This window comes from Podarcis cretensis, assembly GCF_951804945.1.
Source record: "Podarcis cretensis genome assembly, chromosome: 1".
NCBI lineage: Eukaryota > Metazoa > Chordata > Lepidosauria > Squamata > Lacertidae > Podarcis > Podarcis cretensis.
In genome coordinates this window covers 37,562,817-37,590,344 of record NC_137170.1, presented here as the reverse complement: position 1 = coordinate 37,590,344, position 27,528 = coordinate 37,562,817, and the positions used below count along the sequence as shown (strand labels likewise).

Here is a 27,528-nt window from a genome sequence, read left to right as displayed (position 1 = left end):
ATGTGTCTGCGGGGGGGGGGGGGGGATCCATTATCTTCCTTATCTTAGGACCTAAGCCCGAACTGAAATTCATAGAATTGTAGGGGGTCATCCAGCAGCTGCCCCCATTTTTAAGGATGCCTTTCTAGGGTGGTACAAGTGGCAGCAGGGGTGAGGAACGTGTAACTTTCATTTCATAAACTTTCTTCAGTTAATTTAGGATCCAGGCCTATGCATTTTAACCTATTTTTGAATGAGTCAAACTAAACAAGGTTGCCGCTTTCCACTAGGTGCTCATCAATCTACATTGGCATTGTACGGAGGTGGAATTCAACATCTTCCAGTCATTCCATCTGCACAAACATTGTAGCTTGCTAGATGGAATGATCTCCCATCTCTTTCCACCATGTGCCGTAATGAGGTTTCTCCCAACCCCCCAAGTCAATTTTAGGGGGCATGTAGGGTGGGGGTGGAAGCTCCACTGTGCAAGTGGAAGCCATCATTTGGGCTTTTCACTGACAGGGCCAGTTAGGTGAGTCCTGTCTGGAAGAATCACCTATATTGACCACTGTCACAATATGCATTCATAGGCACGCCATCAATTGTACACAATCCATCAAGGACTCTCTCAAAAGGCATACATATGAATCACAACATGATTGCTCCTAAGGATTACTAATGTAAAATAAATTGTTTCACTGATGTGCAAAGTACTTGAGCATTACTGGGTGACTTCATGAAAATTCAATTTTATTCCTATGTACTGTAAGGTTATGGGACGCAGGTGGCGCTGTGGGTTAAAGCCTCAGCGCCTAGGGCTTGCCGATCGAAAGGTCGGCGGTTCGAATCCCTGCGGCAGGGTGCGCTCCCGCTGCTCGGTCCCAGCGCCTGCCAACCTAGCAGTTCGAAAGCACCTCCGGGTGCAAGTAGATAAATAGGGACCGCTTACCAGCGGGAAGGTAAACGGCGTTTCCGTGTGCGGCTCTGGCTCTGGCCAGAGCAGCGATGTCACGCTGGCCACGTGACCCGGAAGTGTCTCCGGACAGCGCTGGCCCCTGGCCTCTTAAGTGAGATGGGCGCACAACCCCAGAGTCTGTCAAGACTGGCCCGTACGGGCAGGGGTACCTTTACCTTTACCTTTTTACTGTAAGGTTGCATCTCCTTTTGGTTACACCTAACACTTCTTTGTAAATATTCCATTTGTCAATGGCCATCTGCCACTGACTCTTCTTCCCTTTACATGCAGATTTTCAAACCTGAAAGCAAATTAATTTAAAAAGAGATGAATTTCTTCTCAAAAAAGTAGTTGCTAAAAATGACTGTTATTGGTCTCTGTAAGTTCACACATTAAGCTGAGACAAACCCAGGTATACAACTGAGTATACAGTCAGCTGAAGCCAATCCTGGCTCCTTGCCATGTAAGTTTGATGCAGGTATTTGCAAGCAAAAAAACCTATTTGTTGCAGTCAACACATTTTAGGTGTAAGCTTAAAACGTACCAAGTGGGAATCAACTAAGTTTTACTGAGGGTAGCCGCACTGAAATCAATGGCTCTGACTTAAGTCACAGCAATTAATTTCAGTGGATCTACTCTTGAGTAAACCTTATTTGAATACCACCTTTTAGATAAGACACCTAAAACTATTGTGGGTGAAATTGCCTTCAGCATATTGGTTTGACATTCTATAACTTAATGTACTCACTTATGTTCATAGTTTTAGGTACCGCTATGCTGAGGACTCATATTTCTTTTCCATTCCTGACCACTTACCCTTATCCAGGCCCATCTCTCTGTTTTGCCAGCATTTCCTGCATATCTCATCCATCAGCAAATTGGAGACATAGGTTTTTCATCCCAACCCTGCTCCTTCCAGCACGTCTAAGTGAAACATTAACTCCCTCTCTTCCAGAGCATCACATGTAATTTTGCACATCACATTCAATACTCTCCTCTTGTGTCCCTGACATACAGCCGGTTGTCATGACAAGCCACCCATAACTGTGTCTACCCTTTTAAAACCTTTGCTGTATAAGGCACACCTGTCATTTAGACTCCAGCAACTTCCTCCTTGCTAGTTTTCCATCTGATCCTTCTCCTAATCACCTGTATGTTCACAGCAACTCTGTTCATATTACCTTTCTCTGCTTCCATATTAAGTCTCTGCAAGGATTTTCTGGCTGCTTTTCATATTTCAGTCACCATCACTATCACCTGTTGATAGGGGTAAGGAAAGAGACAGCCCTCACCACACCTGTGCACAACATTATAGGATAAGCATGAAGTGCCAGGTAAACCCAGACCTCAATTTCTGTATGTACAATACCCTAGGATGAGGGTAGCTATGTCTTTAAATGGCTATAAATAGAGGGTGGCTGTCTTCACGTTCTGATTGTGGGCCTCCTCAAGCATCTTGTTGGAACAGAATGCTGGACCTTTGGTCTGATCCAGCAGGCCTCTTCTTATTGTACTTTTCTTCTTCATTCCACTGAAGTTTCAGAGCTATATAGTGAACATTTCAATGGATTCAACAATGGCATGTAGTGCAGCAATAAAACTGCTAGCACACTTGAAATAGGGACCACGGGTTGAGATTCCTGCATTGCCCTTTTGGTACCTGCTTAAAACATTTTTGTTTCAGCAAGCCTACTCGGAAATGTATTATAATCTCTTTTGCTTACTGTCGATTTTAATTATCTTTCAAACAATTTTAATTCCAACCTATTGTTTTTTATGCATAATGTGTTGGTTTTGGAAACCACTTAGAGGTTTCATTACAATCATGTGTTATATAAATTTTGTGAAATAAAATAAATAAATATGCTGCCTTGAGCTCCTTGGAAGAAAGGTAGAATATAAAATTAAGGAAATAAACAAATAACTATTTTTGGGGAGCGAAACACCTTTACAATTACAGTAACATAATGCTTGGAAAAGGATTACTTATTCTTATTTGACAGAACCTCAAGCTTGACAAGTCTTTGGACTGGTAAAGTAATTTAATATTTATTTATTTTTTAAAAAAGTATTTTTCAGCAGAATTTTATTCAAAACATACACAAAGGCAACATATTGTCCAGCTTCTAAATGTATATGTTACAGCAGCATGTTATAAGAACAAGCAGGGGCTGCAATTTACATTACTAAGGCATTTAGGCTTAAAGAGAGGTTGCACCATGACTGGTTGGGGGTATCCATATAAATGTCCAAAATGCTAGGGCATCTCATCTGCAAATTTACAATGCTGTGTGCTGCTTTTACATTTATTTTTTTTAAAAAATGCTTCCTTGCATCAGTATCTCAACATATTGTTCCACAGCAAAAAGCAAAAAGAAAAAACAAAACAAAACAGAAACAGAAACAGAAATCCCCAACCCCATCGAAAACGTTAAAAGTTGTTCACAGAACAGCAGTAGTAATCTACTCTTCAAGAGTTTGCAAACAAGTACAATACTAATTTCATGATGCACACAAAACCAGAGATTCACCTGGAAATGCTTCTTGGTACCCAACAAAGTTATCTCGATAACAAACTTGTCTGAGAAGGCACAGTGGAAACAGGTTTGAATGCTCCGAGTACAACAGGAATCATCCACAACAACAGGTTGAGTGTTTCTGGGAACTTTTTGTTAATATAACACAGTTGCTCACACAAAATTGGGGGGGGGGGGGGCGGCGAATGCTTCTGTTGATTTGTCTTGGCAACTCCCATACATCAATGGTGGTAACAGAGTAACAGCTTTGTTCCCATCTGACAGAAAATAATGGCAGTTCTGCAAAGCAAATGTTAAACATGACCGTATGTATTTATTAGTTCCACAGTGTTTTGACAGATTACAAGGGCTGCAATTTAAAGGATGCTGACACGCTCACTGAGGGCTTTCATCTCTGCTTCTTCTGGCTCAGGGTTTTCATTGTGGTTAGCACTTGGGCTGATAAGGTGTGTTGGATACTGCAAGCCATTTTCTCCGGCATACTGTTCCCACCGCGAATCATCACTCTCATGGGTGATATAACGCTCGCCTATTTTAGATTCGAGTTCACGCAAGTCTAGCCAGGTTTGGTAATCCTGTAGGGAGAAAAACAACATGCTTAAATTAATATCTGAAAAGCAGTCTTACAGATAATACTATGGGTGCCTGTTTCCCCATAATTCTGGTAACATTTAAGCGACGCAGCACATGTTACTTTCATAGCATCTTTTGTGAAACCGTTGGATATGAGAACACATCAATGTGTCTAGGTTGACTGGAAAGTATTTCTGAAAAGCTAGGTTCCAGAACCAGGCCCAAAGGTTCATGGGGTCTTTTCCTCGAAATTTTGCATGTATAATTTATCAAAAGTATGTTCACCACACCTTTCTGCCTTCAAGACAATGAAACGACAATAAATCAATATAGACAAAAATAACTCAACAGCGTGGAAACAAAAAGCAAGAGCAGCACCAAGCAACAACAGGAATGTTTAAAATAGTATTTATTTGGGTGACCAGGGCAAACTTAGCCAACTGTTTCCTCCACACACACTCCTTATGCTTCAAGATTAGCAGAGGAAAACTCTGATGATTGAGCATGTGGTCAACCATTGAGCTATGACACTGGCCAGCATAAAGATGCTGTATACTAATGATAGGAAACGTGGCCAGGGATGATGGGAGTTGTAGTCAGTCAGCATCTAGAGGACTATAGGCTCCAGATCCCTACTGTATGCAAAATGCCTGTGGAGGGAAAACATTCTAATGTTACAGCCTGGCTCCCAGGGCCTCGCCTAGCAAAGTGGGCACACTTTCCCACGGTCTCCAGATGGGACTGTAATATTTAGCCTTCATCGAGGTTCATCGATGCTGAAGTTTTGGAGTGGCTGTGGTAAACTTTTTGTCTGTGTTTGGTCTATCTTCACTACAAACAAGGTGAAAGGCATGAAATTTACAGCATTACCTGTAGCCATGGGTGGCTTAACGTCTTGTCCACACTATAGCGCTTTCTCATTTTCACTTGCAGCAAATTATTTATGAGATCAATAGCTGGAGAAAAAACATAATTTCAGAAGACATCACTCTCAAATACCTCTTGAAATCGCATACGGTTCAGAGGCAGTGACAGAACTAATAAATTGCGAGACAGAACTAATAAATCTGTTTATGACAGCCATGCAGGTTGATTTAGCTTGATTTTTTAAATAAATAAATGAAAACAACTTTTTTCCAAGTTACTACCTCACACAACTATAATGTTCACAACACCCAAACTTGCTAATCAAGCGTCCATCACTGAAAATAGTAAACAGATTTGTACTGAGTTAAAACATTAGTGTAGCCTAGCAATCGTACATTTTGTTCTCTGCCTTATAACAAATAATATTACCATGCATTTGGAGAGATGAAACTGAAGATATTGCGAGGAAATGCAAGGTAGCAATAAAGTGAATAGATCTCCATTCCAATTTTCGAAAGCTTTCTCTCCAAGAATAATGCATTATTACTTCAAAAGCCCTAGATAACTTATCCTAGACTGTCTTATCCATTATGAACCTGTCTGTGTATTAAGATCTCTAGGAGAGGTTCTCCTTGCCAATATAATATGACTGGCAGGGACATGGGAGAGTTCTTTTTAGCGGCTGCATTCATGCTCAGGAACTCTCTTCTCAGAGAGGCTGAGTCAAACTGCCGAGACCTTCCCTTCCGTTTTGTTCCTCTGCTGCAATATTCTCTAGCTTTTAGCTTACACCCGGCTGGGTTTAAATACATGCGCACACGCGCGCACACACACACACTTTTGCAATTGTACATACTTGACCCTTACAATATTTCTCAGAGGCCCTTCTCTAAGTGCTCGATCATATATAAAGTAAGGTGGGTAAGGGACAGGGCCATTTAAGTAACTGGACCCTGATTATGAAACAGTCGAGCAAGTTCCTTCACCTTTTCACTCAGACCTTTTAAACAATCTATGTTTAACGGTTTGGGCCTCTCAGATTAATTTTTGGTTTCACTTTTCTAATTTTCATGGTTTTTCTTGTTTCACAATGTATTTTATTGGTATTGATTGATTGATTGATTGATGATTGATTGCTTTAAGAGCTACCCAGAGAACTCCTGTTATTGAGCATCTATATAAACACAGTAAAGAAATGAGCAAATGAGTTTTAGAAAGTGATTTTATTGGGTGGTATTCAGTTTTAGTCATACTCAGAATGTCTTACTCAGACCCGACCCCTTGAAGTTAATGGACATGATTCACTAAGGTTCTTTTCTTTCAACTGGTCTACCTTGAGGAGGAATTAATTGAATAAGTAAATATTTTGATTCTTCTCAAATATGTATGTACTAGAATAATAAAAAAAAATACCTTCATGTGAGATTTCCTTCCAGGGGTTCGGTGGGTACATAAAAGCAGCATTCTGGATTTGATCATGAATGTCCTCATCTTCATTGAATGGAAACGTGCCACTAAGGCTGACATAGATAATAACCCCCACAGACCACATATCTAATGATCTATTGTACCCTTTGTTTCTCAGGACTTCAGGAGCGAGATAGGCTGGCGTACCCACAACTGAACGTCTGAATGATTTCTCTCCAATGATCCGTGCAAAACCAAAGTCGCAAAGTTTCACCTGTTTGGTATAAAGCCATTATAATAAATTTGTATTTTTTTTGTTTTATTCCGATGTTTTCACAGAAACAATGTGCAAGTCAGCACGGTGCTTTTGCTATCTATAAGTCAATTTAGCATGTGCTAAAGCTGTTTCTCCCCCACATAACTGAGCAAAGAATGTTTCAAGCAGACAACAGTCTTTCCAAAAGGCCTATCGTTATTATAAAGTAAAACCATACATAGTCCATAGTGCCTTGCAGTGTATTCAAAAAGGACAGAACCAGTCCCTACAGTTTGGGGATACAATAGAGAAGGGGGTAAGGGAAGCGTGTTAGCCAATGTATGGGCCTCAACATTCACCTTGTAACTGCATTTAAAAAAAAAATAAAAATAAAAATCCAATCTCTTTCTAAGCCGCCCTGTGCTCCTTCGGTTTCCATTTATGTTTTGGGTTCTGTGTCGCTTTGTGTAAACTGAAGCTGCATTCTTCATTCCAAAACTAAAAGCAGCTATAACTTTTCACCACTTTGAGCCAACTGGATTACATTTACAAGCACAGGAACACCCCCCAAAATGTAGACAAATAGGTTCAGGGGCTTTTTATGGGGGGAAATGAAAGGGATTGACTTTCCTCCATAATCCATAGTAGTTTCACATTTTTGAGAGGCTTTCTCTTTCTTACTTACTTTAAACAATTAGAGGATGAAGCTTTTAATTTAAAAAAATAAATAAATCCCCCCACTGCTGTACTTTAAGAAAAAACAACTTTGAGCTCTTCAGTGATCCACAGGCAATACTTTGGACAGCCTCAATACTTGCGAAGCACATAGACCAAGAGAAACTTACAGGAAAACATAAAGGAACAAGATATAGTGAAGTACAGAAACAGAGTGACAGAGCAACACAGGGCTTTGTGAGAGCCCTTATTTCACACAGTGGCAGTGTTACTGACACCATCTTTCAAACTGGTAGAGGGGGAGAGACCTCAAAATCACCCTCATTAGCTTTGTTATCTGGCTCTGACACAAACCCACTGCACACCCCTAGTAAATGGAGATTCACGTAGGTGTACTAAATGTCCACAAACCCAAGAATTATATCATGTTTCCCCAGCAAGATGAGCCCAGCTTCCTGCTGCATTTGAAATATCAATGACAGATGCAACAATGTGCAGTTGATTGTCTTCCCCCTTCCTCTGTGCTTCATGCAAACTGCCTGTTTATACAATGTTTTAAAGCACAGGATAATACCTCCGATTACTTGTATGTTTGTTGCTTGACTTTAAAAACAAAAACAGCCTTCAATATTTTTTTTCCCCAACTTGAAAAACTGCTCCAGAGGAAGCGACCACATCATTATGTCAAAGGAAGCCAGCCATTCGCAACTGTGATAGCAGGCTTTGGCTATACACAGTAAGAATATATTTTATCTTTTTTGGGCAAATGCACTTCCACAGCAGGTTCATTGTTGAAATTACGCACATCTGGGTGCACCCAAAAACTTCTTGGCACTTGCAGATATGGTGTGGGGAGATACCTCTGCTACTCTTCTTCACATTTTAAAAAACAACCAATTGGGAGAGATTAGAGACTTTGGGGGGGGGACACGGGTGGCGCTGTGGGTTAAACCACAGAGCCTAGGACTTGCCAATCAGAAGGTCGGTGGTTCAAATCCCCGTGACGGGGTGAGCTCCCATTGCTCGGTCCCTGCTCCTGCCAACCTAGCAGTTCAAAAGCACGTTAAAGTGCAAGTAGATAAATAGGTACCACTTGGGCGGGAAGGTAATGGTGTTTCCGTGCACTGCTCTGGTTCACCAGAAGTGGCTTAGTCATGCTGGCCACATGACCCGGAAGCTGTATGCTGGCTCCCTCAGCCAATAAAGCGAGATGAGCGCCACAACCCCAGAGTCAGTCATGACTGGACCTGATAGTCAGGGGTCCCTTTACCTTTACCTTTAGAGACTTGGGGAGGCTGCTGAAAATAAGTACACACCTGTTTTCTACTTTCCTCTTGACTGCAGCAGATTTGTGTACCAGTGTACCAAGTGGAAACAAGTGGTATCTTCATGTGGTCTGGTCTGTGTATATACAGCTCAGACTGCAGGGTAGATTCATTAATTTGCATATGCAGAGGTAAAAGGGACTTGTTAGGTATTAGGTGAGTGCTTGACTGAATCAAGCCATTTCAACTATTTATCAAACCGAAAAAGAACAAAGCACAAATCTCTTAGTAATAATAGTGTTGTGAGTTTGAGGGGGTGGATAGGCTGTATTGCCCGAGTCCTTTCTAATTCCTGGTTCCAACAAGGATCCAACTGCTGCAATAGCCAGACAAGTTTCTTGGAAATGGTCCCTAAGCATGGGTTGCTAAGGTAACAAAGGAAGTGGCTCTGTGCCAGACAACAATGGGTGCCCCCCCTCAACTGTCTGATAATTAGAAAGAAAAATCCAGAGTTGAGGGGTGTGAGCTAGAAGATAGCAGCCGGATGGACAGCTGAGAGGCACAGCCATGCCTGCTTTTGGGTGGAATCCAAGGCTATGGCTATTGGAGAAGCAAGATTCTTTTGGGGTGTTAATGCTGTGAGTCCCTCCATTGTAGGCTCAGCTTGTACACATGTGTAAATAAACCATATTTCCTAAAGACATGACTGTCTCTGCTGTCCCTCATTCCAAGGGAACCAAAGCCCAGGTAAACAGCTGGACCCCTGGAGTCTCTTACCACTTAGAGATTGGTGTGGCATTCAACAATCATTTAGCTTTATCGAAAGGAACTGTATGTTACCTGTACAATGTGAATTTATTTCTACTTGCCTGTGGGAAAGGATCAGCAGATGCCAGCAATACATTTTCAGGTTTGAGATCACAATGAACAATGTTTTTAAAATGAAGATGTCTCAAAGCAACCAGGATCTATAAAGAAACAAACCAGCCCTGTTGTAACATAGTTTGCTCAATATTTACTTCTGTTTCAATGTTTTTCCCAGAGACGAGATGAAAAGTAGCAAGCGCAAGCAAGCTCAAGCACAACAGCTTAATTTATGCGATTTTATGCTCTTATTCCAAACTGTGTAAACAAACAGGAATATAAAGCACAAGGGACTTAATTTTAAAGGCATCCTCAAGTAGCAATACTTCCTACTATTATTACAAAGCATTCTTTTAGCAGCACGTACAGCTGTGCACTTATTTGTTAGGGGAAGTACTCCAACTTTAGTGATCAGCAGTTGGGGTACAGACAACTCCAGAAATTTAAAGGCTGGTACTATCTATTATAATGGGAGCAAAGTTTTAATCTGGAAAATTAATCTGGGAGTGGGGGAAAATTGGGAGGCATTCACAACCCCTCAGAGTCATCCCGTGGTTGGGGGAGGAGAGAATGCTGCCTATAATGTGAGCTATAAGCTTAATTCTAAGAGGTCTTTGCCACTATCTAAATCAGAACTAGGGGCTGAATGCCATATATATATATATATATATATATATATATATATCACACCAAACCATACTAGCTTGCATATAGCTGCAAACCAAGTGAGAATATTTATGGATTATAATGAACAAACTGAGGCAATGTAGCCATCAGTCATATCTGGCACTTATTGGGCACCCAAGTTCTGAGCACTAGCACAGCTTCTTTGAACCCATAGGAATGGTCTCCCAAATGTTTTGCTTGCTAACTTGGTTAAGGACCCCTGCCTGTGTCAGAGATGGAGAGGAGATGGGTCCATCAGAGACATGCAGGCTACATGCTAGCCCCAACATGCAAGAAGGATTTGGTGTAGACTTCCAAATACCACACCTGAGAGATGCACTGTAGGTCATGATTTGTGGTTACCTTCGTACATTAAGCTCAGAACAATACAGTCAAGCACGTGACAACTAGTCTTTATCAGAGAGAAGATACAGAGAAAGGCACAGCACCCAGTCAACTTGATAAAGCCATACTAGCAATGCAAAAGGAAGTTACCCTAATTAGACTTTACCCACTCTGGACAGCTCTCATTCTTTAAACCTTCACCCACATTGTGACCTGCTATCCATTTTAAGGGTATAAAATCATAGATCTGTAGTGTTGGAACGCCCCCCAGAAGGGTCATCTAGTCCAACCTGCTGGAGTGCAGGAATCTTTTGCCCAACATGGAGCTCAAACTCACAGCCCTGAGATTAAGAGTCTCATGCTGTGCTGTCTGAGCTATGACGTGAATATCATAGAAAAAGAAAACACTTGACACCACTTAATGGGCCCTTACCTGCGTAATTAAAAACTTGGTGATTCGCTCTGGCAACCTCCCTTTTTCACTTGACAAGATCATCTCCAGCATGTCTCCATGGAGCTTCTCCATAACAACAAACACTCTTTCTGGTGTCTCGAACATGCATTCCAAATTGACAACTCCCAGGTGATGCAGATTCTAGGATCAAAGAAAAACACTATTTGAATGAGCCCGATTTGTTTAGGTCCAATGACAAGGCTCAGGAAAGATTAGGCAATGACATAGCCATTCATTTTTCAAGCCTTTTGGCACCAGTATAAAAGTATAAGCAGCCAGAATTATACCACCAATGATTTGCTATGCAAAGTTTAACAGGACAGCCCAAATGTGCTTAGAAACTATCAAAAATATGCTTTGTCATTGATAACATTTTAAACTTCTATATGGAAATGAGACCTTGTCCAAATCAATTTCTTTCAGAGTATCAGAATGGAGCCATGTTATCCTCAGGTTGCTTCCAGTTTTCTGCTCTTGGATCTTAAAAGCAATCCCATACCTTGCATATCAACCTTGCATCAACTTTGCATCATCAACAGTCCATGCCCACCAAGTGTGATCAGTACTTGTTAAGTGATTTTGGGAGGTTTCTCTATTAGGTTTTTGTTTGGAAGACATCCCAACCTGCTGATATCTCCCCCTTGTGTTATATATGGATTGGCGCTCAGAGAATGAGTTCCCTATTGGTATACAGTAAAAAGGGACGTGGGTGGCGCTGTGGGTTAAACCACAGAGCCTAGGACTTGTCGATCAGAAGTTCGGCGGTTCGAATCCCCGCGACGGGGTGAGCTCCTGTTGCTCGGTCCCTGCTCCTGCCAACCTAGCAGTTCGAAAGCACGTCAAAGTGCAAGTAGATAAATAGGTACCGCTCCGGCGGGAAGGTAAACGGCGTTTCCGTGTGCTGCTCTGGTTCGCCAGAAGCGGCTTAGTCATGCTGGCCACATGACCTGGAAGCTGTACGCCAGCTCCCTCGGCCAATAAAGTGAGATGAGCGCTGCAACCCCAGAGTCGGTCACGACTGGACCTAATGGTCTGGAGTCCCTTTGCCTTTATACAGTAAGTCCTCAACTTACGTGGGGGTTATGTTCCAGGGATAGAGCCTAAATGCAAAATAGCGTATAGTCAAAATACAATGGGTTCAGTGGTGGGTGGGACGCCAAAGTCATTTCCCCCAGAATCTCACCCGCTTTCCACCCACTTTTGAATTTCTTAAAATATTTTTGCCACGTGTGTGAACCTGAATGCACACAAGTTAAATGTGCATAAGTTGTAGGCTTACAGTATATGAAGCAAAACTTAGGAATGCAGCCCTAATTCCACTCATGGCACAAGAAATTGGGCTGACAATGCTTTATTTTTGTTACCACATGTGCAGAGACAGACAACAGGATCTCGTAACAGCCGCTGGGTAATTGTGCTAGATTATCTCAAAAGCAAATTTATTTCTGACTATGCAGATTAGCAAACTGCTGAAATTTTTTGTGCAAAGTTCCTATATTTAATGCAGATTAGACATTATTTCAGAAAGAGACATCACTTGAAAACTTTATCTGTAGTTCCAATGCTTAATGAGGTACATAGATTCTTACTGCCGAAACCTGTTCTCAAAGAGTTTTATTGCCCTGCTCTAAATTAAATACATACAGGATATAATTGGTAATTAAATAAAAGATACCTGTAAAATTGCAACCTCATTACGAAGTTGGCTTTCTTGCTTAGTTGGAAATCTCAGTTTGTCAATGATTTTAATTGCTACATCTCTTCCTGTTTTGCGATGTTTTCCTGTTTGATGAAAAATATGCCAATTAACATGATCAGCTCTGAGAAGCGTCACCTTTCCAGAACTCAAGTATTTTTTGTGTGTTTTATACAAAACCTAACTGTCAAGGTATCCTCTGAGACAAGAATGCTCTAAACCATTCAGACTTCTTTCTTTAATTTCATGAAATTGTTAAGACAGATTTCGAGGCAAAGAGGGACCCGTATATTTCCTCTTATAGGTAAAAATCAGGGAGGTCAATTTTAGAAGAAAAATGTGCAAGGGGGAAGGGTGAAAAGCCCATTATTCCTCCCCTACCCCACCCTAGTCTTCTGCATTAGTATGCATCCTCAGTCCTGCCTTTAATAAAAAGGAATATGAAAAGCTTGTGTAACATTCACATCTAGTTTAGCCCATAAATTTGGTATGTAATCCAGCACCACTAAATAAATAGGCATTGTTTATAGTACAAAGAACCCTGTGTCCACAGGACTCTCATCATGTCATAGGAGGGAAAGGTCTGGAACATGGGTAGGCAACCTAAGGCCCGGGGGCCAGATCTGACCCAATCACCGTCTCAATCCGGCCCGCGGACGGTCTGGGAATCAGCGTGTTTTTACATGAGTAGAATGTGTCCTTTTATTTAAAATGCATCTCTGGGTTATTTGTGGGGCCTGCCTGGTGTTTTTACATGAATAGAATGTGTCCTTTTATTTAAAATGCATCGCTTGGTTATTTGTGGGGCATAGGAATTCGTTCATCCCCCCCCCCCAAAAAAAAAATATAGTCTGGCCCATCACAAGATCTGAGGGATATTGGTCCGGCCCCCTGCTGAAAAAGTTTGCTGACCCCTGGTCTGGAAGAAGACAGAACACCTTTCCCAGAAATCCATCTGTGTACATAGTGTGTTTAATTTTTCAACTTTCAAATTCCCAAAATGAGGGGTGACTTGGGAACTCAAAATATATTCTGGTTAAATTAATATAATTTAGTTTTACATGGCATATAATGACATAAAATATTGACTTTTTTATTGTTGTGGAATTTTCAATAATTTTAAACTTGTCTTCTTTTTGAAAAAATGTGAAAAATGTGTGTAAAATTGCATAAAATCATTAAAAATGATTGCCAAGTACTTGTAATTATATGGTGCATTAATATTATTAATATTATATATATATATATATATATATATATATATATATATATATATATATATTACATATTTTGTATTAAATTGTATGTTACAATTACACACACATATATATATAATTCACTAATGTTGTGTTGTAGCTGTATTTGCTTCTTTCAGAGGTTGAGGAATTTTATCAGTGTGTTAAAAATTACTTTTCCATCAGTGCTGCTACTACTATCCTAACCAGTGGGAGTTGACCTATAATGGCTTCTAAACAAGAGAAGAGGACTGGGGACGTTCACGCATATGAGCAACCGAATTGAAACTGGCAGAGACTTGTTGCCAGTTCCTCACTGAAGAAATTAACAAAATTAAGTTTAACCCCCTTAGATGGCATGCCCTCATGGGGTAGCCCTGTCAACAGCCATGGCCCTGCTGTTTACATGGGCAACGCATTGGCAGGAGTGCCAGACTGGCTCTGCAGTCCTCCCGCCACCACCTTGGTCAACCTCTTGCAAAGGTGATCTTAACTGCAATGATCTGGAAAACTTTAATGAAGTTGTAGAGCTTGTACAGAATTTCAGACACACCTGAGTAATCATCCTAACCATGTTCCATGGGTCTTACTCCCAGGTAAGTGGGATTAGGATTGGAGTCTACTTTGTCCAATGATTTCAGACAATCTTCTCCCAGTATGGCTTAGTGGGATGCCAGTCTTACCTCCATAAACAATACCAAACTGTCCTGATCCCAGCACCTCATCTGGAAAGATTTGGTATACTGTACTGATATCCTGTTAGTACAAAGATGTTGCATGTTAAACATGACGAGTATGGAAATAAAGTCAATTCAGAAAATGATTGGACAGAAATGCTGCTGAATTCCATTCAAAATGCAGTTCGGTGGCAGAAGTTGTGTTCTGGTAAGGCAACGCATCAGAACCTATCTGGAGTCTGGCTTCATTTTGGAATTACGTGCAATGACTTTTGGTCCTTCCTGGAGTGTATAAATGGACCCTGAATGTTTGTGCAGATGCGCAGTACATTCAAAGTTACTAGGCATCGACAGAAGTGAAGCAGCTACCAAATACCCATCATATGTTCAGTAGCATTTAAGAACTCTGCATACCTTCTTCCCCACTCTGAAGAAACTTTGGGTTTATGAGTCTGTGAGGTGAGGAGAGGCAACTCTTCCAAAGGGCTCTAAACTCCATCACATTCCAATGATGGAGTGCAGTGTAGGCCCTAGGTTATTTGGAAGGTTCCCTGAATCAAATGAATTCCAAAAAGGAAGGTGGGAATTCAACTTAAGTCCAAGTAAATGGACTTGTGTGGTTAACATAAGAGCCCACTGGATCAGGCCAATCTAGTTGAGCATCTTGTTCTCACAGAGGCCAACCAGAAGCCTGAAAGCAGGAGTGAAACACAACAGCACTCTCTCCACTTGTGATTGTGGAACTGGAATTCAGTGAAAATATAATACAACCGTTTCACATGGTTCTAATCTCAGACCACTTACATTGGTGCAATCTTACTATGGTGCTACAAAAGAGGAATATAAATTGACCCCCAATATTTTGGCCTTTTTCAAAAAACTGGAAACCAAAAATCAAAGCTGCTGTAAAAATCATTTCTTCAATGGCTACTTTTTTTGTCCTTCTCTAAAGAAAATGCCCAATTAGACATCGTCTCAAAGTTTTCCAAACAGATCAATGACTTTGCAAGCTGAGTTCTATCACATCTGTCATAAACACTGAGAAAACTTACCACATTTTCTTGGACCTGGCAATTTGACACCGAGATACTGATGGATATATTTCCTAGAAAGAAAATGTATGGAAATTACTTCTGCTGTGAATGCACAGAATGCTATGAATCCACCACTTGAGTGTGGTAGAGGAAAGCCCCACTGCCATAACACCGTGACCCTCACAGTATTATGGCAGTGGTGGGCTCAGGGATGAGGTGTGTTGGAGGAAGGTACCTCTTCTTCTAGAATGAGCCTCCCCTTCTGGATATGATATACAGTTGTTATTATTAAATTGATGCTGTTATATAGCAGAGGTATAACATTCCCAAACCTAACCACACCATCCATTAGGAAATATTTTTGGTTCTGAAGTAATACTGCCTGATCTGTGATTCCACAGCAATATGTCAACAGCCTTTCACAGCTCCTGCAAAGGTCTGGGGACTGAGGGATGGGATTCACCCCTACACTGATCTTGTGCGAAATTAATCTGTATAACCATCATGATATCCAGACATCAGAGTACGTGTTAAACCACCTTGGAAACCACATGCTGGATAATAACAGCATAATTGAAAGGTTGATGTCCCTAGCTGCTTACCTTAGAATAATGTATACACCAAAGTGTCGGAGTAAAATTGCACAACATAATTATACTGCCAACAAAGAGGGTCTAGTCCACATGGTTTCATCCAGTGGCTTATTTTAAAGTAGAAAATTAATTAGCTTACGGTGTAGACTTGGTCCTGAACCAGTGGATGCCCCTTTGGGAATAACAGGCCTGAGGGCATGCTGGATTGCCATCTCCCACATCCTTGCAACATCGAGGCCACAACCACTTGTGAGAACATTGTTATTAGCTGGAGGGCTTGGCAGGTTTTCCACATTTTCCCCGACGTAGTATACAACATTTGCTGTGGTTATTTCAAAGCAATGGGGGTTAGCTTCCTGTGGAATTAAACTGAAGTTTTTTGCAGGTTCCAGAGATAAAATCTCAGACAATGGAATTTCCTGTGACAAATGATAATGGCGATTAATTTTGAAAACACTTTCTCATGAACAAAGAGTACTTCAAACACCTACTTGATTACAGTTTCTGAGACTCGTCACCAGCTTTTGGGATTCATGTTTTTCTGATGGTTCCCTGGGCTGACAATTACAATATGTTGACAGAGAAGGAGAAAGTGAAAGGAGGAAATCTGCTGACCCCAGGGCTGCTTGACAGGGAAGGGAAGGGAAAGGTGTTTCAGGAGGTAGAGGTGGCAAGGAATGATTTTGTGGACGAAGAGAGCTGGAGTGGACAAAACTGCAACATTTTCAGAACATGGTCCAAGGCAGGATTGGAATCTGATCCAAGACAGACAAGAATCTGCAAGTTTTAAAACCCATAATTTTTGTATTTGAGCCTGGTGTGGGTGAACTTTGTCAGTATTTTTAGTTTGCAAGTAACAGCAGTCCTGTCCCATCTCCACTTTTCTTCCTACCACTTTCACAAACCCCATAAATCCTGTGGATCCTGCTAGTACTTAGGCATTGATCAGATTCCTGGCACAAATGTTAGAATGGATTTCCTGGCTGCTGGGATAACAGCTGAATAGAGAAGCTAAGGAGTCTCTTTTGTCATTTCCCTTAATAAACACCAATGAAATAAATCAGAGGTGGTTTAGGTTTAGAGCCTGGAACAGCTGCACTCAGGGAAGTCCATTTTGACATTACAGCGGTACCTCTGGATGCAAACGGGATCTGTTCCAGGACCCCATTCACATCCTGAAGGAAATGCAACCCGCGTCTGCAGGTCGAGATTCACCGCTTCTGCACATGCGCATGACGTCATTTTGAGCGTCTGCGCATGCACGAGCGTCGAAACCTGGAAGTAACGCGTTCCGTTACTTCCGGGTCACTGTAGAGCGTAACTTGAAAACGCTCAACCTGAAGCTACTTCAACCCGAGGTATGACTGTACTATGATGCACAGTTAAATAAGAACTATTTGCTTAACAATGTAGCTAAGTATTAGAGATGCCTAAGAAATTCCTCTGAGTTGGGCCTGGATATCAACTTTGGGGATCACATAATGCTTGTTGAAAGAAAATAAAAAGCTTTAAAATCCATTCTGGAAAATAATTCCCCTCTAAAAGGCTGTAACTCCCCAATCTGCTAAGGGGAATGGAATGAGGACAAAAGTCCACTCTAACTGAGAACCCTTAGGAGAAGCTGAGTGGGCTGTGAGCCCCCATCCATGGTTTTCAGTCCTGTAGCCTCTCTTCTCTCTTTCTACAATGGTACCTCAGGTTACAGACGCTTCAGGTTACAGACTCCGCTAACCCAGAAATAGTACCTCGGGTTAAGAACTTTGCTTCAGGATGAGAACAGAAATCGCACGGTGGCAGTGGGAGGCCCCATTAGCTAAAGTGGTACCTCAGGTTAAGAACAGTTTCAGGTGAAGAACGGACCTCCAGAACGAATTAAGTACTTAACCAGAGGTACCACTGTATAGCTGTTTTTAACATTTGATTGGGAGCCGCCCAGGGTGGCTGGGGAAACTCAGCCAGATGGGCAGGGTATAAATAATAAATTATTATTATTATTATTATTATTATTATTATTATTATTATTATTATAGCAGCTTTTTTCACCAGCCAGGGAAATGAGCTTTAAATAAAGTGAGTGAGTGAGTGAGTGAGTGAGTGAGTGAGTGTGTGTGTGTGTGTGTGTCTGTGTGTGTGCATGTGATGTGCTGGTAGGATGAAAAGTGGCTGGCTGGCTGGGAGAGGTTTAGTTAGATCATTTCTATATGGCTCTATCTACACACATACACAAGCACACACAAACAAGCACACACACACATATACCCTAAGCAGTGTTCAAGAAAATAAAGCAACAGGCAACTAAAATATTACAAAAATACACTGCTACATATAAAAATGTTACATAAATAGAAAACTATAATAAATACAAACTGATATCAACATGCCTCCCCTCTTAGCCTCCTGGCTCTCCGCCAGGACTCCACCCATCCTCCTTGGGCCCAAATAAACTCACAGGTCACCCACCAAAAATCTGACAAAGAGGAGGGCTGCTGGAAACTGCTGACATCAATCTAGTCTCTCATTCTAGGCTTCTTTTTTAGGAGCAGGCTCAAGATGGATGCAGCTTCCTCAGGCTGCCCAGGGCTGTGTCTTATTCAGAAATCAGCTGCATTTTTCCAGGAACAGGAGGTTTGGTAAGTTTCCCAGGGGGTCCCAAGGATGGAAAAAGGACACCAGCCACAGATCTTTCTCTGGTGTCTCTGTGCACACTCCTCCTCCACCACCACCATAAGCTGCTGGTTCATGGTGGCACTGGTGAATTTGGATTGGTTTAGGCACAAGTCAAGCTATGTCCCGGTATGTCTGTATCTTTGGGAAACTATTCAGCTGATTTCCAATTCAATCAGATGTGCATGTGTGGGTGGGTGTATGGTGCTCATCCATCTCTTTGAAATATTAACAAACACAACATAAACTTTAATCATAGCTGCATTCTGGAATACACTATATAAAACCAGAACCCAATTTTACCTTGTAGTATTTGCTTTCAGTGTCATTTTGAAACAGTGTAATACATTTGCTGTCTAATCTCCAGTAGTGACGTTTCCTCTGTGTTGAAATAAAAACAATCAAAAATAATTTAAGAGAACTTGAAGAAACAATGAAATAAAATTAAATGAGATAATGCAACTTGAAGATTGTGAGGGATGACAAAGAGACACCAATTTCATTTTCAATACAGAGAAATACTCAATGGTATTGTTTTAAATCCAAAAGTAATAGGTATTGGGGGAAAAACCTTCCCCCCCCTTGATGTTTCCTGAAGACTGCATTTTCTTCTACATAAGTTTCATTAGAGATGTATACTTGGCTTCCCCCAGAAATATCTACATACATATCTACATACAGCATGCCCTCACATGGGTTTCAGAATGTTACTAGTAGCAACAGTTAGCATTCTACATTAATTGAACGTATACAGACTGAATCTAACAGGTATTACCCTGAGTGATCATTAAGATTACCTAGATATGTCTTTACCAGGCAGTAATGGAAGTGATGCTATGTTGTAAAAGGTAAAGGACCCCTGACAGTTAAGTCCAGTCGCTGACGACTCTGGGGTTGCTGTGCTCATCTCGCTTTACTGGCCGAGGGAGTCGATGTTTGTCCGCAGTTTTTCCAGGTCATGTGGCCAGCATGACTAAGTTGCTTCCAGCAAAACCAAAGCAGCGCACAGAAATGCCATTTACCTTCCTGCCAGAGCGGTACCTATTTATCTACTTGCACTTTGACATGCTTTCGAACTGCTAGGTTGGCAGGAGCAGGGATCGAGCAACGGGAGCTCACCCCATCGCGGGGATTCGAACCGCTGACTTCCAATTGGCAAGCCCTAGGCTCAGTGGTTTAGACCACAGTGCCATCCGTGTCCCATGCTATGTTGTAGTTGTAAAAAATGGGCAATTACGTTTCAACTAGAGTTAAGGTTAAGTTGTGGGTAAGAAAACGTAATTGGAAGTTTGTGTATAATTGGAAGCTGGATAATTTGTGTGAATATCTCTCCTTCTGTTGTACAGTAGCATACTTACAAAGCTGACTGAGAATAGAATAGTGAGAGCCTGCAAGCTCAGTATTGGCCTTCCTTTCATTTATACCCATTCTACTAAAAAGGTGATCAACCTGTGCATCACAGGTTAGATAGAATGATCAAGAGGGAAAAAAGGACTTTGTTGGAGTCTAAATGCTCCTTCCTCCTTCATGCATAATAGCTGGCCTGCACTGTGACAGCACCTTAGGGCTCCATCTGACTTTACTTGAGTTGTAAAGGCACCACTCATCTGTGTCCTTCTCATGCAGCCCCAGGGCCTTGGAAGATATGGCCAATCTTTGCTGCCATGACGTGTCTTCTTCCTGTGCCAGCATAAACTGAGGCAATAATGTCATGGCAATAAGCCAAGGAGCGTAGTCGATGGTCCGGACACTACTGAGCCAGATGGACCAATTGTGTAAATCTGTATTATAAGGCAGTTTCCCATGTAATTAGGGAATAGACCATAGTTCTGAAAAAGATGCTTTTAAGACTGTTTCCATGAGCAACATAATCCAAGGTATTTTAAGGTACAAAAATAGTTGCTTTGTCCAAGGTATAACACAAAACTGGACTGACCCTCCAGGTCCAACAGCTATGAAGGAAACTGGCCAATATCATTCCTCCAAAGTCTTATCTCAAAGTGCCTCATGTTACAGCATTGCACCACTGCATTGCATTGCGCAGGGCTATAATTCTAAATTTGCCCTATGAAAGCTATGGATTTCCTTTTTATCTAACAACAACAACAACAAAAAAGATAGTCAGATGAAAGCTGTTTTCCACATCTTGATTTGGTTTCCTTCAAAGTGCTTCACATTCTACAGCATGCCAGGGATAAATCTGATCCTTCTGTTTGTTTTGAAGTCTAATCTAGCCCTGACAAAGGTAGCAAATCTTCCTTAAAACATACTTCAAGCTGCTCACATTCAAAGTTTCCACTCTGCAGTCTGAAACAGCAAGCATACATGACTGACTTTCTCTCTTTAAAAGGCTCTTTTGCTCTTAAATAAAGTTGCTCAGGCATACCTCTGCTCAAGATTTTGTTCTGTGGCCTTGGTCTGTCTTTGGAGGGCCCCAAGGCATTTTGTACACGTGCAGTAATCCTTGACTGTCAAGGAGAATGAGAGAAGCACCACCAAAATCATATGGGAGTCACAATTTATCAGTGATGTTCAGAGACTTCTTTTGCTTAACATCTTTCTTACCAGAGTGTCTTTGCTTGTGTAGTGAACCATCCACCCCTCTTTCATCACTGTGCTGCTTCTCCTTTTTGTATGTTTAATAGATTGCACTACTCTCATTAATGGAATATTGTTGCTTGTCGAAGGGCTTAAAAGAAACCACACACCAGTCAATAGATTTTAATAAACATGCAAAACAAATCTTTCTAAAGTGAGATATGTTAATTTGTTGTTCTCTGTGGCTATGTCTCCAGGAGAACAAACAGAACAAGAGAAACAAAGAGTAAGGCTAGTACTGTTGGCCCGTAAGAAAAATTCCATAAGAAAAAAGTCCTATCAGAGCAATGCTTTTACTGGGCCAACCAAAATGACACGCAAATGAAGCAATAGGTAGCTCCTCCCACACTCCATGTATGCCATTCTGAGGGATTTTGGAGGAAGAGCAGCTGACATAAATATACTAAATAAACAATAAAAATTTATACACGGCTCTGGTTACAAACTGTAGCATTATTCTGGCACAACAAGGGCATTACACAGGGGTGCAAATGTGTGGGTTGGACTTTTAGATCTGCATTTTTCCACATCTATTCTTATACACTAATATTTGCAGGAGACACTAAATTTTTAGTGCCATGTTAAGTTTCAAAAGAGGTGAAACCTATCACCTTACTCCTAGGGTGATATATTGACAGTTATAGCTAGCAGAGGTAAGAGTGGAAACAAGTTCAACCATGTGCTGTGCAAAAACTCACCTGATCATCCTATTACTCTCATCCTGGTCAGGATCAGCATCCTGCATTTCTCCATTGTCATTCTGGTTCATGATTGCCATCTCAGCATCATGACCCACAGATTCCTCCATTTCATCCAAGAGTCCACTGTTTCTTTCACTGTCGTTGTCATCGCTTCCCTCTTCCATGACAACATCAGACTCAGCACCCGGGCTAAGCAAATCTGGAATTATTTTGACCACGTTATTGTGAAAGCCTTAAAAACAGATCCAGTGTTAACTCTGGCATGAAACTAAGCTCGTAGATATGAATACTGCTTCTAAAAGAGCTTTTCCAGCAAACAAGCAAGACTTTAATTCTAAAATAGCTTTGAGAAATCTACTGAAAATTTAAAAAAAATGTCTAGTGTATTCAGAATGGGATGGAGAAGTTTCTTTTAACTAACAGCTAAAGCTTTAGAAAAATGGAGAAAGCTAGAGAGTTCCAGAAAGACATCTACTTCTGCTTCATTGACTATGCAAAAGCCTTTGACTGTGTCAACCACAGCAAACTATGGCAAGTTCTTAAAGAAATGGGAGTGCCTGATCACCTCATCTGTCTCCTGAGAAATCTCTATGCAGGACAAGAAGCTACAGTTAGAACTGGATATGGAACAACTGATTGGTTCAAAATTGGGAAAGGAGTACAGCAAGGCTGTATATTGTCTCCCTGCTTATTTAACTTATATGCAGAATTCATCATGCGAAAGGCTGGGCTGGATGAATCCCAAGCTGGAATTAAGATTGCCGGAAGAAATATCAACAACCTCAGATATGCAGATGACACAACCTTGATGGCAGAAAGTGAGGAGGAATTAAAGAACCTTTTAATGAGGGTGAAAGAGGAGAGCGCAAAATATGGTCTGAAGCTCAACATCAAAAAAACGAAGATCATGGCCACTGGTCCCATCACCTCCTGGCAAATAGAAGGGGAAGAAATGGAGGCAGTGAGAGATTTTACTTTCTTGGGCTCCATGATCACTGCAGATGGTGACAACAGTCACGAAATTAAAAGACACCTGCTCCTTGGGAGAAAGGCGATGGCAAACCTAGACAGTTTCTTAAAAAGCAGAGACATCACCTTGCCAACAAAGGTCCGTATAGTTAAAGGACAAAGGTCCGTATAGTTAAAGGTATAGTTAATGGTTTTCCCAGTAGTGATGTATGGAAGTGAGAGCTGGACTATAAAGAAGGCTGATCGCTGAAGAATTGATGCTTTTGAATTATGGTGCTGGAGGAGACTCTTGAGAGTCCCATAGACTGCAAGAAGATCAAACCTATCCATTCTGAAGGAAATCAGCCCTGAGTACTCACTGGAAGGACAGATCCTGAAGCTGAGACTCCAGTACTTTGGCCACCTCATGAGAAGAGAAGACTCCCTGGAAAAGACCCTGATGTTGGGAAAGATTGAGGGCACAAGGAGAAGGGGACGACAGAGGACGAGATGGTTGGACGGTGTCCTCGAAGCTACAAACATGAGTCTGACCAAACTGCGGGAGGTAGTGGAAGATAGGAGTGCCTGGCGTGCTCTGGTCCATGGGGTCACGAAGAGTCAGACACGACTAAACAACTAAACAACAACTAAACAAAAGCTTTAGAAAAATTCCCACAAAGCAAAGCAAATAGCACAGAGGAAAATGTTGAAAATGCAAAACTGTATTAATTACAGCATGTAATACTGGAATATGGGCTTCAAACACTTCTCAACTTTCTTAAAAATAGCATTTTTCTAAGCATCAAGAGTGAATCTAGAACATTGCAGCTGAGTGTGCCAGTGCATTTTCTTTTATGCTTTATCCAGAAATAACATCACACTGGTGGAATGGGGCCAGTTCTCTAGTTTCATTTCTATCTGCTGATACACGTTTTGTGCCAGGAGGAAATTGTTGAGTCTTTCCCCAATGATCCTTGCTTATTTATAATTCTACCAATCTTGCTTCCCACCTATGGAATGAACTTTTAATAAACATTTGTGTAATCCTTGGATGGATGGCAATCCTCGGTGACAAACACTCTTCTGTCGTTTCCTGCGAGGCACTTCCCTAAGACAAGGATTTGGCAGGCATAACAACCTCCACCAAGGCAAGGAGAAATGGTTCTCTTTCTAACAGAGGCATATGAGAGCTTGCTTTCACAGAAAGGACTGCCTACACACAGAGCAAGAGTACACAATAGGTTCTGGGGAACTTCAACTGGGGATAGAACACTAAATGAATCTAAATGTATGCAAGCAAAATGCCCATCTAGAGATGCTGGTGAAACTTGCTTATCCGAGGCTCAGATATGAGCTTTTATAGGACGTGCAATACTTATCTCAAAGAAGAGGCAAGTTTTAGGATTCCTAAAGTTTTCTCTAGGTATAAAACTACATTTTCAAAGGGCCAGTGGGACCTTTTTTGTCATGATGGAATGTTACCAGACACTGGAGAAGAGAGGGGGGGTAGGAAGAGGCACCCCTTCTCCCCTCTTTGTAGTTGTCCAGAACACAGTCACACATTTATATATAAGAAATATTGTATTCCTCTTCCTAGATTGTCTGACATGAGATTCAGGTATATGCCACTCCTTCTCTGCCTTTATAAAAGAAGCAACTACTTATGTACATAGATAAAGTAGAAGACTCACATGTTCCAAACTTAACCTGCCTTGGTTTTCCATTCTTTATACCTCAGGAAGTCTAATAAATATGCTCACTTTGTCACATTTTAAAGCATCATATTGACAGCTCATTCTCAATTAATATTTTAGTGTACAAGTGCATAATGCAACCTATGACTTTTCTTTAAAAATAACCCCTCATCTACTTCTAAGTGTCTTCTCCCTATGCAATAGGCTTTTAGAACATGCATTGCTACAGCCTTCAATGCAACTTACCTCCATTAATGGCCACTTCCCCAAGGCAATTATTTGGCACTTTGGGTGCACAGCGTTTGTGACAGTTGAACCTGCAATCTAATTAAAGATAAGATGCATAATTTCAGCTAATGATACTGTGACATCAACAGGTGTCAAGATTTGTACATTGCAGCATATAACAAAAGATCATTGTAAGATGGTCTCTTTTGGTTCGATCGTAATTCCAAACTCTGCTTTGGTGCTAAAGTAAACAAGCATGGGGTGGACCTCAGGCTTACAAAACCTGCACTTGCAATTCCCCACTTCCCTTCCGTTGCGTCCAATTCTGCAAAGTTTGGTTTGCATTTTCCCCATGAACCAGGACTGCAAAACATGGTTTGATCCTAGGTTGCAGGGCAAATGCAAACCCTACTTTTCCGGCTGAATGATAGGACTTATTCTCACAACACCAAATGTGGTTTGACATTGTATCTTACATGAGTCAGTATACAGAATGACATTTTTCTTCCTTTCTTTTTTTAAAAAAATATTATTATTAATAATAATTTTCAAAAAACAGGAAATAAGCATGACATTATCAAAACAATTGGTTTTCCCCCCTCCCACCCCTCCCCCAGAATACAGCATACTTTCCCATAAATCTATATACATAGTTGGAGGGTGTCAGTCATCAGGATGTTTATTTGAATACTTTTTTTAAAAAAATGATGCCATATTTTAACAAAAATGCCATTTAGCCACATCTATACCTCCAGAGGGGGGAAAATCTGCACAAAAAATCTGAACTCTGTGATCTGCATCTTTTTATTCATTTAATTGAAAGTATTTCTACATGATTCAACATTTAAATACCTCTGAGCAGTATCCAAAAATGCAAAAGAAAAGCAATAAAAGAGTATCATAAAAACAGAGATACAATAAAAGCATCCAATCTTAGGGGGTCTAGGAAAGCCTTGGGGAAAAATGAGTCTTTAGAAGATGCTTTCTGTACTTTGTCCTGGTTACCTGGCTATGGTAAGGGACAAGTAGTCACTGGTTTTATTACTGAGCCTGCAGCTGCCTGCCCACTACTGAGATCTCAATAGGCATTGCACATTCAGTTTCAAGCATATTTTTGCAGATATAAAGGCCAAAAAATATGGAGGGTTTGTTTACAGCTTAAAGCTGAAATTCTGAGCTGCATTCTATGCCAAATTCCACATACTGTGCTTTTTCTGCACCCCTGCAGAATCACATTACTCACAGATTATATATAAACAGAAAAAGCAGAATGTTGTGTAAATAAGGTTCTCAGGAAGAGCATCTTTTCCTTAGGAGGTTTTGGTCCAGGAAGGTATATGGAAGCCTTGCATATTTCTGTATATTTTTGTTTTATCTTCATGGGTCAATGAACCAAAGCCTTACTTTGGCAGCTGATTTGATTGCCAAAGGTCACGCCCACTAATGATGAGAGCAGTATTATCAAAGCTGTGTGCAATCCACCATTCTGCATGAATGCTCAAAACTTCATGTTTTCTTTTAAAAAAAATTCTTGTTTTCTACCTCCTGTGGCTATAGTCAATGTCAGATGAGTCTGTGGTCAATATATGGTGAAATTTCTAAAGTCATAATTGATACAGTAGGGTTTCCAGAAGTTGTGGTCTAATGCTTCCATGTCCCACACAGTTCTTCTGAAGAGCGCAGAAGGGAACTGGCAGAAATGGACTTTCTCATCCCTCCTTCCACCCTCAGCAGCCTCCCATCCTTGCCATAGGTCAGGGTTCTTGTTGCATGTGATGGCTTGGCATGGGGGAAGGGGATCCCCCAAGATTAGGCAGAGGCAACTTCTGCGTGCACTTATCTCTGGATCCAACCCCATAAGTAGCAGCAGCAAAACAAAAACATACATATGAACTTTTAAAAATACATAACTGGAATTCTTGGAAGCATATGACAGAGCTCCTCTGAGTTCTTAAATACACTTACCTTTGCATTGCAATCCCTGTCTAAAAAGTCCCTTGAGTAGCTTCTTACAATACTGACAGACCGTTGGCCGTGTATATGAATGGATCACAAACGTATGAGGCACTTTAACCTTGGAAAGCAAAATCTTGTCAAGTTGAATAGGTCGCCCAATGTATGACTGTGAATTGGATCTCTTCTCTCTCCCAAAAGACTCCGGAGGTGATTTTTGCTAGAATGTGCATATATGGAGGCAGATGTTTTAAAAGTCATTTTAGCAGACGCTGTTTTTAACAAACATATACCTTGTACATTCAAATTTGGCTGTGCGTGTGTGCATAGTACACACGGAAATGATCTCTTCCAGCTTCTGCCTTCTGGAAGAAGGTACAGGCTTATAAAGGCCAGGACTAGCCGCCTGAGAAGCAGTTTCTACGCAAATGCAATTCTGGTTCTAAACGCAGCATAAGGGATCTCTATAGTATAGTGTATTTTAAAATGGGGTTTCAGAGTTTTTAGGGGTTTTTGAATGTTTTATGTAGTTTTGTAGTAGTTTTATGTAGTTTTCAATTTCATTGTTCTGCATGGGACAATGACAATAAAGATATCGTATATCGTATCGTATCATATAGCGTATCGTATCGTATATCGTATATCATATGTACACATGTTTTTT

At 41.0% G+C, this 27,528-nt stretch overlaps 1 protein-coding gene across 1 annotated transcript in view; it reads right to left on the bottom strand.

The window, feature by feature from the left end:
- Window positions 1–2,957: 2,957 nt before the first annotated feature.
- PRKD1 (protein kinase D1) overlaps window positions 2,958–27,528 on the bottom strand; it is a 99,463-nt gene continuing 74,892 nt past the window's right edge. Inside the window, exons 7-20 of the mRNA XM_079954495.1 lie at window positions 26,877–27,084; window positions 24,930–25,007; window positions 22,039–22,240; window positions 21,308–21,431; window positions 19,046–19,123; window positions 16,218–16,497; window positions 15,504–15,556; window positions 14,458–14,530; window positions 12,519–12,625; window positions 10,823–10,984; window positions 9,384–9,482; window positions 6,325–6,592; window positions 4,915–5,000; window positions 2,958–4,046 (exon numbers count right to left, since the gene is read on the bottom strand). Of these exons, the coding sequence (XP_079810621.1) occupies window positions 3,828–4,046; window positions 4,915–5,000; window positions 6,325–6,592; window positions 9,384–9,482; window positions 10,823–10,984; window positions 12,519–12,625; window positions 14,458–14,530; window positions 15,504–15,556; window positions 16,218–16,497; window positions 19,046–19,123; window positions 21,308–21,431; window positions 22,039–22,240; window positions 24,930–25,007; window positions 26,877–27,084 (2,037 nt within the window). The 3' untranslated portion in view covers window positions 2,958–3,827. The remainder of the gene's footprint in view (window positions 4,047–4,914; window positions 5,001–6,324; window positions 6,593–9,383; window positions 9,483–10,822; window positions 10,985–12,518; window positions 12,626–14,457; window positions 14,531–15,503; window positions 15,557–16,217; window positions 16,498–19,045; window positions 19,124–21,307; window positions 21,432–22,038; window positions 22,241–24,929; window positions 25,008–26,876; window positions 27,085–27,528) is intronic.